Below are 15,655 nucleotides of genomic sequence, written 5' to 3' on the forward strand. Positions count from 1 at the left end.
TTATAGGTTGGCTGTTCCATCGTTTATTTAGAACCTCTAGCCCTTTCCCGGTTTCCTTTATACCAACAATGCTGCAGTGAGCATTCTTGTACCTGCATCTTTCAACGGGCGAGCATTTCTCTCTGATAGAGAAAGAAAAGTACCTTTATTTTATACGTGAAATCTTAAGAGACAGGGATTTTAAGATGGTCAGGTTTTTTTTTTTTTTTTTAAGATGTATTTATTCTTAGAGAGAGAGCAAGGGGGAGGGACAGAGGGAGAGGAAGAGAGAGTCCTTAGCAGACATGGAGCCTAATGTGGGGCTTGATCTCACAACCCTGAGATCCCTACCTGAGCCAAAACCAAGAGTCTGACACTTAACTGACTGTGCCATCCAGGTGCCCCTAAGATGGTCAGCTTTATACATGATAAGCAGAATACAGATCGAAGCTATTTTCCCTGACTCCCCCTACCTACTTGGAGATTCTGGACACATTTTTTATAGAGGGTCACTGGAATCCTCGGTGAAGTCAAGTCTGGTAATAGCTAACCACAGTGAAATGTTGCTTCTTACAGTTAGCTAAGAAGGTCAGTCTGAATTAGGAAAATCTGAATTCAAAGACGTAATATTATACAATTTTGAAGTCTGTACAGTGACCAACGCTAATATAAGTTAATAAAATTACCTGAGGGAATCACATTAATGAACACATAAAAAGCACCTAATAATTTTAAAAGAATAATGGCACAACTAAATTGCTCAACACAGTTATTCTCATCCATAGGTAAAATAGTTCCCCTACAACGGTTTCTGTATTAGCATGTTGGGCAAATGACTTTCCCTAGTTAGAGGAAGGTGACCGTAACCACTTCCTTTCTGAATGGTGTAAATTCGCAAAGTAAGGTGTCATGGTTGACATTTGAGGGGCCTACTCTGTGCCAGGTTTGAGGCTTTCCAGTCTGTTGTCCTCATTGTCCAAATGGTCCTAATCCTGTGAGGCGAGCCTGAGTATCTCCAGTTCATAAACTGAGGCACTGAAGCAACCCACTCAAGGCTGCCTGAGTTCGCCCAGCTTGAAAGAGTAATACCCATAGTCTCCCTAGATGTGGTCCTCAGACCTCCTGTCAGAATCTCCCAGAAGATTTGTACATACTGAGGGGGGCCCAGGAGTCTGCACTTTTAACAATTCTCCAAGTTCTCCATATGTACTCGGAAGTCTGAGAGCCCCTTGGCCAGACCATGGTGACCTCGTTTTGGTGATGAGATGAGCCTTGCCAGAAGAGTGTCCTCAGTGCCTCTGGGGACGAGTAATCCATGGCAAGTCATGCCTCACTTGCAGTGGGCACGTTAGCAGTGCTCCTCTGGTGGCTTCCTCCTACTCACCCACTTCCGTTGCCTCGTGTTACTTGTGCTGAACTTAGCACAGCTCACGGTTTGACAAGTCACTTCCCAAAGCATCGAAATCATCACACTACAGAGGGATCATTTTCTAAAAAAGGTTCAAGTTGCCAGTGCAAAATCATCAGATCCCAAGTCTATATCTTTTGTGCCCAATGCAGCTGGAATTTGCATTTCTCATGCTAACCCTCGCTCAAACCAAAAATAACAAATAAATAAAAAATGAGAGGGCAGCTTGCAGAAATGATTACCTTTGAAACACCATTATATGCTTTTATTTTTCCTTTCTAGCCCTCTTTTGCTGCACTCCCCTGTTGGCAGATTTCCCATATGGCTGCCCCTAATCGCTGCTGACTTTTCTAGAAGTGTGAGGCAATCACCAGCCCCTTCCAGCTCTCACCCTCCCATGAAGGACAGGGTTCTGGAAGAGCCCACTAGGATCAGTGAATACCTTTTTCTCCTCTGCCTTTCTCATCTTCTCTCAGCTCCATGAAATTTGTCACTCACTCCCCAACAATCTGCTTTCCCCTTAAGGGTCTGACCCCAGCTAGCATCGTTTCCAAGCTAAATAGGAATGTGCTTGGATGACTGACATGCACAGAGAGGTGTGCCCATGATCTGGAGGGGGGGTCCTCCACCAAGTTGAATTTGTGTTCTCTGCTGGCAAAAGAGCATCCGTCTTTGTTTTGGTGTTCAGCTCATCCAAATAAAGAAGGCATTTCCTCTCCTGAAAAGCAGAGGGGGGGAAAAAAGGAAAGAAACGACCCAAAAAAAAAAAAAAAGGAAAGAAAAATTTAATTTTAACCATGTACTCCTCTGCAACTAAATATACACCCCTTCCTCTGTCCTGATTGGTCCGCTTCAATTGACAAGTGGATCGTGTGGAAAGGAAATATCCTGGACTTAATTGTAGGTTAAGTCTCTCTTAATCCAGAAGAGCATTTGAGATTCTGTCCAAGTGTTCAATTTCCCAGGCCGCTGAGGTCTGTGAATTTCTTTTCCCAGCCTCCAGGCTGCTGCAGTACAAGCCAGCATAGCTAATGCAGATAGATCTCCTGCCTCTCGCTCTCCTCCTCCCTCTGCTTTGATTCGATATGAACAGCCTGGTAACTCCGATGCTGGGGAGAAATCTGACATAACTCTGCAGATGGCTAGGTTGCCATGAAACACCTGGGGATTGTTCTTTAAGGAAAAGGTAACATTTATATGCTAATGATTTCTTCCCCTCTTCCTTCCTTGTTGCATTTTTTCCAGGGTTGCCAGTTCCCAAGAAGAGCCCAAAGTCGGTAAGGACTTATCAGTTACTTGGTTCTTGTTTGGGGGGGAGGGGGACTGGTGGTGGGAAGGGACGCTGCCTGGCTTGACTTCATGAAATGTGTTTTAGAGTAGGTGGGGGAGACAGTAGCCTGGGCTCATTTTATTAAGTTCTGGGGGTCTGTTTGATAGAGAAGGTATTGGGTTTATCTTTAACTGTCTAGTGATTTGTGGGCAGGCTGCAGAAGCCAGGTTAAAGAATGCATGTTTGGAATCTTCTCTGTATAAATGCATTACAACTCTCGTTCAAATGGATGAGTTTCTTCGCTGGTTTAACTTGATACAAATGCTATTGTTTCCTTTGGGAGGGGGGTGGGGAAAAGCGCCACCTGCTTCCTGAGTAGGGTTGCTCTTAACTGGTGTTTCCATTCGTTCACATGGGCAGATTCTCTCCCTGAGCTTTCTTATGCATTGGATGATGAATTATTTACAAAATTAAAAAGCCTGCAGGTTTAAAGAAGAATTGCTCTGCCCCGTATATATATCCATGCTCACATGGAACAATGTTCACTGCCCCAGCACTGAGAATAAGACATTTCCTTGCTGTCGAAATGTCCTTTGTTGTTTTGCTAGCTTTAGCAGCATTATGCTGCAGGTATAGGATTCTTTAAAAAAAAAAAAAAAATCAATGTTTTGCTGTCCTTTCTAATCTGGTTTCCCTGAAGATGCATTACCTAGTTGACATGTTAGCTAATAGCTTAGAGGCTGTGGTGTTTTGCTTGGTGGTGTGAGCTTCTGCTCCCAGGGCACTGACAACAAATTAAAATGCTACTTAAAAACTCAAAATCTGGAACTATGATGCCTGTAAAATTGATCCGGGAGAAAGAAGCTTCCCCATTCACTAACGTTAGGATAAAGAGGGGTACTTCCACGTGGCTTAGACTATTGGGGGGTGGGAAAATTTACAGCTTTCTGCCACCCGGGAAAGGAGAACCTTTAAAACTTTGCAGCTCACGGGGGCTGCAGCAGGATTCTTTCCACCTGTCTGCAAGCCTGGCGGCGAGAGGCAGAAGTTTATTACGGAGATGAGAGAGGGAGCTTCCTGCGTTCTTAAGCTCTGCTCCTAAGTTGTCCAAAGAGAAAAACCTGCAATAATTGATGGGACCCCAATGGCACAGGGCTGTGGCGACTGGAACATGTGACTCTAGGGCTGCTTTCCTTGTCAGTTTGTGTTAACGTTTCAGCTGAAAAGTGCTGGTAGGTGTTCACATCGGAACCACGGAGATGCCAACGCACGCTTGTGTGTGTGTGTGTGTGTGTGTGTGTGTGTGTGTGTACATGCACGCACATGGCACATGTGTGTCCTCGTCCCTGGGTCATAGTGAGAAAACTGTTCAGCCTTCAGAAAAAGAGAAGCAGATGTGGAAGATGTGTCACATGAGCTTCAGTTAGCCAGGCTTTTTTCTCCCGCACCCTCAAGTGTGCTGTGTGATGCACGGACTTCTTTTACACACCCCACGGGAATGGAGTCTTCACAAGGAACATCCTGGGGGCAAGATAGCAGTTTTGCACGGGGAGCATGACATCAAGTAGCAAGACGTTCTTTTCGGGTTTGCATCCTGTTTGAACTTGGCTGAAGGATTTTTGTGGATTTCATCTGCATCTTTTCTTCCCCAAAGTGTTTTGGAATTCACTGCTGAACTTGAAGGGTACCAAACAGGTATAGAGCCTGTATTCACTAAGTCAGTTAAGAGAATTCCCTATGACAGTTTATTTTTGTAGAAGCCGTGTCATTAGCAAGCAGCAAGCCAATTACTCCGGCTGCATTCCTAGGAAAAAAAGCTTTCTTAACTGCTTTGCCCACAGTCTGCTGGCTCTTAATTACCACAAGCTAAGAGACTGGTGTGTTGCCGGGTTTGGAAAGAGCAAGCCCCCCAGCCTGGGGCTTGTCCATACCTGATTTCTGTGTCAGGACGGGGATGATGGTTTTCACAGCATTGCTGGCACACTCTGGCAGCTGCTGTACAGAATTGGGGACTATCAGCCAAGGTCTGCTATTGTCAGTAGAGCATGGCTAACATCTGTGATCCGTGGGAGCTCTGTACAGGTGGGTTGAAAGCTGGTTCCCTTCCCCAGTTTGAATTTTGATGATGTCCTGCCAGAGAGACAGATGATGATGGGATTTCTCTGGTGGGGTCGAGGGGAATCCATGGGCAAGCTGGATGTCATGGTTCCCATATAATGGCAAATAGGGTTAGTTGTACAGGCTATGTAATGAATGCGCTCGGATTGTGCCCGGGTTGTAATATGCTGAGATTCACCTTTAGTTCTGTGAATATACTGTCTTAACCCAGGACCATGTTTCTTCTCTTAGCGGCTCCTGACATTGTTGGCTGGCTCATGTGACTGACAGCTTCCTTTTGCCCTCATACTTTTTTTTTTTTTTTTTTTTTTTTTTTTTTTTTTTTTTTTTTTTACTGTTTTCAATAATTAAGTAGTTGGGTTTTTATTAGAACAAAGGGACTTTCTGATCTTGTTTCCCCTCTTGGGCAGCCTCTAAGCTTACTCTTCATAAGCAGTTTATCTACTAGATTTAGTTTAGCTGTGGAGGTTATGGGTTCTATACTCATTGGGAACAATGGCGGTGTCTTCATAACATGTTATTAATTTAATACCTGGACAGCCATAACATTAGGAATATTTTTTGCCAAATGGCAGAGACAAAAATAAGACCTATTTGCTGTCAGGTTTTAGACCTTGCGAGGAAACTGATTCTGAGGCCCAGTTAATCATCCTGACTGGAAACTTATTTAACTGAGCTCTCATTCTGAATCACACATGAGGATTTTGTGAATAAGAATTTTAAAACTCCAGGGGCCTCTGGCAGGCTCAGTTAGTAGAGCATGCAACTCCTGATCCCGGGATTGTGAGTTCGAGCCCCATGTTGGGTGTAGAGATTACTAAAAAAATAATAAACTAAAGAAAAAGAGAGAGAATTTAAAATATTAAATGTACACCAAACCCTGAATTTTAAGTCGTCATTCGCTTCTGTTTTCTCACTAGTTCATTTCCGAACTATTACTTCCCTTTCTCCCTTCCTTCATCAGTCCATCTATCCATCCATTTATATAGCAATTAGTATCAAAAATCTAGTAAGTGTCAGATTTGGCGTGAGGCACTGGAAATACTATGGTAAATACGTTGGTCATGTGCCTTTCTTCGTGGAGCTTACAAACAAATGATGTTTTGATTGCTTCTTTGAAAAGAAAGGACTCATCGTCTCAAATCACCATAATTTTTATGCACTTGTTTCAGTAACATGTATTTAATGAGTATCTTCTCTATGCCAGACTCAGCGCCACTATACGACAGGATCTATCACGGAAAACATTCCTGTCCTCATGCGGCTGGGGAGAGACAAACAGTAGCCATACAAACAAGCAGATCTGTGCAGATCCTCTTCACGGGCATAAAGTCTGAAACTTTCGCAAGTTCCAAAAGCAGAAAGATAGGGGCACCTGGGTGCCTCATTCGGTTAAGTGTCCGACTCTTGATCTCAGCTCAGGTCTTGATCTCAGGCTGTGAGTTCAAGCCTTACACTGGGCTCCATGCTGGGCGTGGCACCTACTTTAAAAAATATAAATAATAAAAATAAAAATAAAAAGCAGAAAGATCATGTAGAACCAGGGACATACATAATGAAAATCACTCAGCTCTTAATTACAATAACATAAGTTAAATAGTCCTGCAAAGCCAGAGAAAAGACCAAAGGTTGAGATGCTGTGATCGAGCTATGGAATTTTTCCGAGTTCCCCAGCAGCCTGAGCAATGTAGGAAACCATATATACTTAGCTGTTACTGTCAGATCAAAGAAAGCATTTCATATTCATAAAAGAGACAAAATTTTCCCAGTTAAGTAAAAGACTTCTTAAAGAAGGTTTTCATATAGGGGACGCCAAATATTGGAAAGACCAAGGAAGCCCGTTCTCTTCACCGAACTGTTTGCAGCAAATGCAGCAAGCTGAAAGGGAGCAATAGTGACAGATTTCTCTTCTATCGTCCTCTGTTCCTTTTCCCCAGAAGGGATCCTAAGGACATTGCTGAGAACCAGTTGTTAAGAGATGTGAGGGAGGGATCTCTGACTGTGCCCGGTCAGTGAGCCCAGCCTGACTCACTGAGTTTTATGTATCCTGCCTGTTTCTCAAACTCCCCTGGTTGTCGTAGCACCTCAGAGCTTGTCCCACAACTTGTCCCACAACTAGGCAAAAGTACAAGTCGTCAAAGCTCCTGTAGGCTCCCAGGAGAAGCAGGGAGTGGTAGAGGGAAGAAGGACTAGGATTGTTTCCGTAAATCTCCTTGCCCCTCAACTTCTCACGGCGACCCATACCCTCAACCCCCTGGAGCCTAGAAAATAGACTTTGCTTTTGTATTAGATTTCTTTAAAACATTCCGTGTGAACCAAAATTCATTTTCATATCCAGTTGCTACTCTTCTTCTCCATTAATTCCTCTCCTCTGCCCTTTTAGAAGAGATTATTTGACGTAGACCCATAAATGATAAAAGAAAGAGACGAGGACCATCCTCTGCTTTGGCTTGGATTTGAGTCTCTGATTTTTGCACAACCTTTAATGACATTGGCCTAATATCTCATCAGCACTTGGACTTTTTCCTGTTGTCCATGTAAATCACTGCAGTGGCCTTCAGTCTTGGCAGATAAGTGAACTGTAAATAATTTTGCTTTAAAATGGATCGATTTGTCATTTTTAAGCCACATGAATTCTTTTCATCATTTAAGCTCCTAAGTGCTGTTAATATTTTCAGCTCACTTTATAAGTACCTTCATTTTGAAATCATTCCGTGAAATACTGATGAGTTGATTTTTTTTTTTCCCATTTCCATTTATAAAAACCACTGCATCTTCCCGATTTCCTTGGCCTGTCAATAGTTAAGAAATCATTCGTGCTGGGAGATTGGTACGGTTTTATTTTAAAAGGTCTTATGACACAAGTTTATGGCTGTGTGTGGCCAAGGACTTTTATGGGGTTTTGAAAATTGAGCCCATTTCTTTCGTCCTAGTCAACTGATCTGATATTTAAAAATAAAAATCTTCCTTCACAAAGATCTGAATAGTGGCAGGAGCTCGCATTGGAAATATCCATCTCGATACGTGGCACATCTTTCCAACTAGTTGCTCAAGCTGGAGAGCTGGGAGGTGGAAATCCCTGTTTCCAAGAGGTCCTCCCCTCCCTCCTCCTTTTGTCTGCCCTCCACTCATCATTCAGCAATGCCTATTGAATCTGAACCAAAATGTCTTTGACTTCACTTGTCCCCCCTCTTCCTCACTGCTCTTCCCTAGTGTAAACCACCTTGCGTCCCTCACATAGACCGCACAGGAGCCTCCTGACCGGCTCCCTGCTTTGACTCCTGTCCACACCCACCTATTCACCCTTCACTAATCAGACCAAACTTTCTAGAAGTCACTTGGCTCCTGGCACATCTCTGCTTTAAATTCATTAGTGAATTTCTCCTCCCCTGAACTAAGAATGAGTCCCAAACTCTTGGAAGTAGTTCGCAAAGCCCTTGCCGTATCTGGTCTCCAGGCTCATCTCACGCCACCCTCCTCCCCTGCTGTGTCACTCCGCCTTCTCTCTGTTCTTCAGACAGTCCAAACTCATTTCTGCTTTGAGGACTGAGCATGGGCTACTTCCATTGATGGCCTGTTCTTCCAGAAGCCTCTCCCTATCACCTATCTAAAAAACATTGCAATATGTTGTTATCAAACTGCTATGATTATTTGATTAATATCCATCTCACACACACACCCCCCTCTAAGTATGCAAGACTTTAGGTGCCATCTCTTCCTTTCTTATCCATTGTATCCCTGTGAATCCGGCTCATAGGAACTCATCAGTATGTATTTATTGGATGAGTGAATAAACGCAATGTGGGTAGTTACTTAAGGGGGCCTAGTCCGGATGCTCTGTCATTTGTGTGCTGGGTGCTTGCACGGTGCTAGTATGCATAGAATAACAGGCTTGAAAATGTATCTCTAACTACAGATACTTTTCTTTGGGCCAGTTTCTGACTTAGAAAAATGAGGAGAAGGACAGTCCCATCAGATGCAACTCTGATCCGGTGGTATAACGAGTTAAGAAGCGAATTTGTTCTCATGGGCCAGGTCTTCCCTGGGAGGTAATCCAGGCTGCCGTAAAGGGGACGTGTTGACCTTCGTTTGCGAGATACATAAACCTGACTTTTCTCCTGGATAGTTCTGGGCTCTAATGGGATAAAAGACCACATCACAGCTAATTAGCATGCTCACAGAAAACGAAAAGGAATATTTTGAACTTTTGCACAAACACACAGAGCATAGCTTCAAAAAACTTAAGAGTACCAAGATATTAAATATAGAATGCATCTTCAAATTAAGTAGTTTTCATAATTGAACTTAGGAAGAAACAGAAAGTGAGGTTACATCTTACCAGGGGAAAATCCAAACAGCTACCAGATTAGTGTGCATTAGCCCATTAGTGTGGGTCAGAATGTGTCATTTAGTGACAGCGTTAGTGGGGGCATCGTTTTTCGAGCATATTCTCAGGGTGCTGCCTTACTTTTATTTTCCAAATTTAGGAACAAAGTTTAGATGGCATTTAGAAGGGATGCAGAAATGCAGTTTCAGAGACAGTTTTACAAACTCATTCCACATTCTGTCATTTTGTGTCAGATTGGACCAAAGTGAGTCATTTATTGGGAGGTGAGAAAGGGTGTTCAAATTTGAAAAATGGCCCGAGCCATTTCTGGTAGACTTCATTTGCATACTCTGGTAGTGGCAAAGCTGTGTCTTCAGTTAAACCCCAGTTTCCCAGGTCCTCCGTGTCAAAGATTTGTTACGGTGGGACAGCAATCAGAGGGTCTTGGGAAGCCTTGAGGTGGCAGACAGAACCTGTGCACACGCATTTGTGGGCATGTGGGTGAAAGCACGTGTGCAGTCTCTGCGGGAGAAAAGTCCAGCCCGTTATCGGATTCTGCCAGTGGGGCAAGGTTGCCAGGAAGAAAATTTTCTCCAATTCAGAAAGAGGGAGTGAGTGGCCGAGGTTATAGCTCATTTTCCAGGGATGACAGAGTGACCCCGGGAAAGAAGAGCATGACGTTCGCTCAGGTAACCCTGCAGTGCAACTCTCTGTGGATCCTGGGGAGGCTTTGGGAAGGGGAGTCTCAACACGAGGGAGCCTGAAGCTGCAGGAGTGGTGACTGACTAACTGTGAAATGAATTTAGTGTCAGTGGATCAATCCCACAATCTGTCATTTGCTACTCATTTGAGGAACTAAAGTGGGCATTTGAATGGAGGGATGCAATTCTCTGGGTGAACTCAGAAGTCCTTTACCTGTTGAATTATTTGCTTTTATATTTAAACTATCTTTTCTCCTCCTTTTCTGAGAGGAGACCAAAAACAAGACATGACCAAAATGTAAAAAAGAAGGGCACCTGGCTGGCTCAGTCGGTGGAGTGTGCAACTCTTGGTCTCAGGGTTGTGAGTTCAAGCCCCACACTGGGAGTAGAGACTACTTAAAAATACAATCCTAAAAAAAAATGTAAAAAATAGAAAGTAACGTTCTCTATTAATTCTCCTTACCAAGGTTTATTTAAAAACAGAAATAGCTTTCAATTTTGTCTTGATTATAACCGGCATTATCTATACATTATAAAAAGTAGACAATACAGGAAAGTATAAGGGGGGGAGAAAGGCACCCTGAATCCCATTTTTTTTCTTTCAATGCTAGTGTGTGTGCACACACCAAAAATGGGCTGATGCTGCATGTGCTTATTTATAATGGAGACCCTTGTAAAGACCACAGTGAAGAGAAACAGATTTCCACCCACATGCAAAAGAGAGTGGGGGATGTATCTGTCATGAACATTTTCTGATTCTGAAAGTCTTTAGCATGTCTCCAGGGGAAGCAAGAAGGCAGCTAGTGAACTTCCTGGGGAAGAAATCGGAGAGCTGGCCCCAAAAGCTGAGTTTGCTGTTAGGGAGGACTGTTGGAAGTTAGCAGAACCAGGTTTTATTCCAAGTCTTTGGAGTTCTAATCCATCCAGGTCCAATCTGAGCATTTCATCCTCAAAAGGGAACAGTGGTGATATGGGGGATGGTGGTGGCTGTCCCTGCCCAAAACTCAGCGTATTTTTCTGGCACCTTCACCAGAGTATGTGGTCCCCTGGAGTCTGAGCGAATTGAGCCTCTCCTAGTTCTACCAAGACCTCCTTGCTAGTTTAGAATATGGGCCTCAAATTTCTCCTGCAGGCACACCAAATACAATTTTAGGTGGTCTATCTTGCCTTCGTTAAGTACGTACCCAGTTTTCCTCAACTTTGAAACCTTGCCAAAATCCATACTCACATCTGTAATCTGTAATAGTCAGGGGTAAATGAAGTTTTTGTCCTCCTCGGCTTTGCTTCAGATGCTTACTTCAGAGCAAAGGCTAGAAGGGAGGGAGTCAAGGGGCTGATATTTAAACGAAGGGGACCTTGAAAATTTCCATGTAGATGGGAAGTGAAAGGTGAAGGATACCTGCAGACAGAGTGAGGAATGCTTTTGATAGGATTGATTGTAAGACCAAGGGGAAGATTTTGATGTTATACGGAACTTGAAGGAACTGAAGTGCTCTGGGTCAAAGATCTTATAAACCACGTAAAAAGCATACGCTGTGTAGGTTCTGTAAGAGACGACGGAGATACCCCTTCTTGTCCCTTTACGATGCTCTTAAGCAGATAAGTGTAGGGACATAGTATCTATTAAGTGAGAGGCAGGATTCCAGAGTTTTTCTTTTGAATGGGGGAAACGAAATACCTGGGCTTACCAGCAACTTTTATTCAAGAAAATAAGAACTGAACTTATTTCATATCCTACCAGGTATTTTTCCTCCCACTAGGTTTTGCTCTCCATTCAATCAACATTCAAAGAAAGAGCATTTCATAAAATAGGAAGGGTCTTTTGCTGAGCAGGTTTTAAGGAACAGGAACCTGCTTATTCTATTGAAATTTCATGAAACCCTTTCCCTTTGAAAACTGCTTGGACTTTGGACAGGTTGCAAATCTAACAAGGCTGACCTCCAGAGGTCAACCCATATATAAAGTTTGATCTTGATTTTTTAAGCAACAGCAGTGTCAGGAGATCAAGAGGTGAAATGCACAATTGATTAGCTAAGAATTACGGAAGCTCTTCATATGATAATTACTTATATGCTTATAAGTGCCAGTGCACACAGAATGCTAGGCATGATTTTTTTTTAAAGATCTCATCCCTTCCCCTTATAGTGTAGAAGGACTTCTGGCAAACCTTCTCATAAAAGTTGGGCATTTTATTATCGAAAGATATAAAATGAGAAGTCCCCAGGAACGTTTTTAGCCCTGGTGGTATTTCTTCTGGCTGTTAGAGCCTTACATTTAAATCACCCCTGGTATTTTGTCTCAACATATTTTGTCAAAAACATGAGGATGTTGAAGTGATTGATACATGTCGTATCGCTCCCCTGAACTTCAAACTCATGTACCCAGTTGCTATTTAGACATCTCCAGATGGATGTCTAATAGCTCAAATTTATAAGCCCAGAACTGAATGCTTCCAGCTTCAAGGACCCAAGTAATCACCCCATCATCTCTCCCATATCAGTAAAAGGTGACGTCAGTCTTTGAGTTGGATCAGCCACTCTTCTCCCTACTTTGAAGCCATCCTTGGTTCCTTTCTCTCATAGCTCCCATGCAACTTATTAACCAATCCCTTGGTTCGACCTTCAGGATGTGTCCAGAATCTGACCGCTTCTCTCCATCTCTGTCACATTACCCTGGGCCAAGCCATCACCCTCTCTAACCTAAGTAATTAGAGCAATCTCCTAAGGTCTCCCCACTTCTATCCTTGCCTTAGGACCTTTTAAAACAACAACAGTGACAAAAATAAGGATGCTAAATTGATACATCTTGTAATACACGTGCCCACTGTCTTAGCTGGGAACCTATGATGAAAATTGGATTTGTTTTCCACTACAGCCCAGAGAGCAATATGGTTTGTGATTATGTCTTTCCATCTGGCCCGCCCCTCTCTCTGTCTGCCAGTCACCTGGGGATTTATCTGCATACAGCATTAGCTGGAGAAAGATGGAAGCCAAAATGTTGTTGATATATTTATGTATGTGTGTGTAGACGTGCTGAACAGAAACTAGCTGATGGAAACACCCACTCAGAGAACCAATAACAATCTTCTCTCCTTGCTTCTCTCCCTCGCTCGCTTTCAGCAACCGCTGGAAAGAAAAGACAGCCAGAATAGTTCTCAGCACAGCGTTTCCAGCCACCGGAGCCTGCACACGGCCTCCCCAAGCCACAGCACACAGGTGCTCCCCGAGTACCCACCTGCAGAGGCCCCCGCTCCAGATCAAACCGACAGCTCTGGGCAGAAAAAACCAGATCCTTTTAAAATCTGGGCCCAGTCCAGGAGCATGTATGAAAACCGACGTGAGTAGCACCCTGACTCCTATCTTCCCCAGACCCCTGCCCAAGGCTCCAGCTGTCTCTTGAGGCTTCTTGAAAATAGATTTTCAGTGTATAAACAGGGTAGAGGTAAATCACAGTGCGAGGCGAAAGCTTCTCAGAATAGTGATAGAATCTGCTGGATGTTCATGAAGGATCCGTTATGTGTTCAGTTTGGGGTGGGCAAGATGGGGATGGTGGTCAAATAAAGGGACTGAATAAAAACGGATTTATTTTTCCCTTCAGTTAAAAGAAGTGGCAGATAAGAGCTGCTGTCTCATTAGCTCTTCCCCGTGTAGACTGTGGCATGTTCTCGTGAAACAGCTCTGATGTACGCTAGAACATAAATATAATTGGTTTGGATTGCAGGAGTAATGAGAAGAGATTAAATGCTTTCTAGTTTTTAAGAATACTAGTCATTTTTTTTTTATCATCATTCTTTTTAAACATTCCCCTTAGAAAGGAAAAAAAAAAGCAGTGAGTGGTTTGCGCTTTAATTATTTATACTCTGGTTAAGTGTGTTCCTTCGGCTTCACCTTTTCGATAAATATCAACTAATGATGGCATACGTCGTAACTTTTTGGCCCTTATAAACCTAACATTGCCTTCTTGTTTTATTTCTTACTTTTTATTATGAAATGATTCCAAAGACTGTCCACGGTAAATTATAATCATTTATCCTACCGTTATCAACGGAAGCTCCCCAGGTGCTTGAATCTTAGGGGATGCAGACGAACCCCCACTTGGGTGGATGCTATTACTGACATTTTCTCATGAGTACGAATGATTGGTCAGGATGAGTCCACTCTGGAGGTGGGACGTGCACTTCATTTTCTCTTTGAGGCGTGGGATTGGAGAGACTGTTTAATGAGGTTTGGTGAAGGGTTTGATTAAAAGTAGAAGAGAGAAGAGAATCATTCTGCCTATCCTCTTTGTGCCCCCCCAGCCCCCAGCCCCAGCACAAGTTTTGCTAATGGCCACAGCCATGCTTGTTTCTCAGGCAAAGCCCCCATAACCCCACCGTCTTGCCCGCCCACTCAGACTTGGCTATGAAGCCTTTCCTTTGCCGTCTGGAGCAAGGCCAGCATCCCTGCATGAGGAGGAAAGTTGGCCACATTACTGGGTGAACTTCAGCAGTTAGGGGGCACGAGGCAAGTCTGGAGTCATGATGATTACCAAATTTTGGAAGTCACTCAGGAGTCCCTCCATCCTTTTCCTCCTCAAGGGAGAAATATCATTGCCTTCTTATTCTAACAGTGTGGAGGATTAAATAAGCGGTTGTGGCTAAGGGTTCACTATGCTGACAAAAGCCAGATAATTTGAGTAGGAATTTATTTAGTCCCCAGTCTAGAAAGACCCCCTAGAGTATGCCTGAGGCCAGGTCAGAGGAAATGAAGTTCCATGTGGAACGTCCCTCGTAAGCATGAGTTGCTAAGTATGAACCTGGGGTCTGTTCTCACTGTGTCTTCTCACTAATTGTAGTGATTTCATTGAACAAATGTTTTCCAAAGAGGGATATCTTCACATTTCTTTTCACATTTCTCTCTAACCATGTGGCTCCTCCAATCAATGGCCCAACTTCAGTTGATGTTGAGATATTGCTTTATTGACCAAGCTCCTGCTTTTCTCAATGCAGTACACATTTATGACTTTCTCATGTGTGAATCTTTTTTGTGATAAAATATTTCGTGTTCTGAAATGCTGGTGGGGCATCGCGGATGGACAGACCATCCTCAGGCATCCATTTAATAGGAGACTCCCGCTCAAATGCCATTTTCACCTCAATGGAAGCAAAATTCCTTAAGAATTTGGTATTGACTCCAATTTTCCAAAAAGTTGTGTTTTTTTTTTTTTTTTGTTTTGTTTTCTTTAACCAGAAACAAAAAGTAAACTATTCTTACCCCACAGCTAGCTGCTTATTTTTAAGCATCGGAATTATTCAGGTGGCTGCCAAACCGAAATCTTTGGAACGGGGCCAGTTTTGTCTTCACTTTCTATAACATGTATGGATTAGGATCCAGCAGCACAAATGAGAATCCATTTCTTTTTGGTGATCGGAGACTCCATAATTGAGTGATCGTAGCAACCTAATTGATGTTAAGATTCACATGGATTTCTCCCTCACCACTCAATGAGGGTAATGATGAGACTTTTCTCCCCAATGGTAATTATTTGGTCTCTGTCAGAGATTTTCTCCTTTCACAGTACCTGCAAATGAACCTACATCAATCTTGTCTTTTAATCAGGATTTTGCTTTATCCCAGATCCATCTCTCCCGTTGCCTTAGGTTGTTTTTTATCTTGTCTTTTGCAGGGGGAGGGGGGGTGGAAGAGAGCATGTAACCTTGTTAGATGTGATTCCCTGCCCTTCCCCCAAGACATACCGACCATCATACTCCAGGAAAAAACAGGGAAGTTGAAGTCAAGAATAACACTTCAAATGGACCCATGTTATCCTCTTTTTATTTTGAAAATATATTTGTCTTATATTTCATTTTATTG

General features: G+C 43.1%; 1 protein-coding gene across 1 annotated transcript in view; it reads left to right on the forward strand.

The window, feature by feature from the left end:
• Positions 1 to 15,655, forward strand: part of MAGI1 (membrane associated guanylate kinase, WW and PDZ domain containing 1) — a 606,640-nt gene that overhangs the window by 559,694 nt on the left and 31,291 nt on the right. The window contains 2 exon segments of the mRNA XM_040628589.1: positions 2,633 to 2,664; positions 12,923 to 13,139. Coding sequence (XP_040484523.1) covers positions 2,633 to 2,664; positions 12,923 to 13,139 — 249 coding nt within the window.

Source organism: Ursus maritimus, unplaced genomic scaffold (assembly GCF_017311325.1).
Source record: "Ursus maritimus isolate PB19 unplaced genomic scaffold, ASM1731132v1 scaffold_14, whole genome shotgun sequence".
NCBI lineage: Eukaryota > Metazoa > Chordata > Mammalia > Carnivora > Ursidae > Ursus > Ursus maritimus.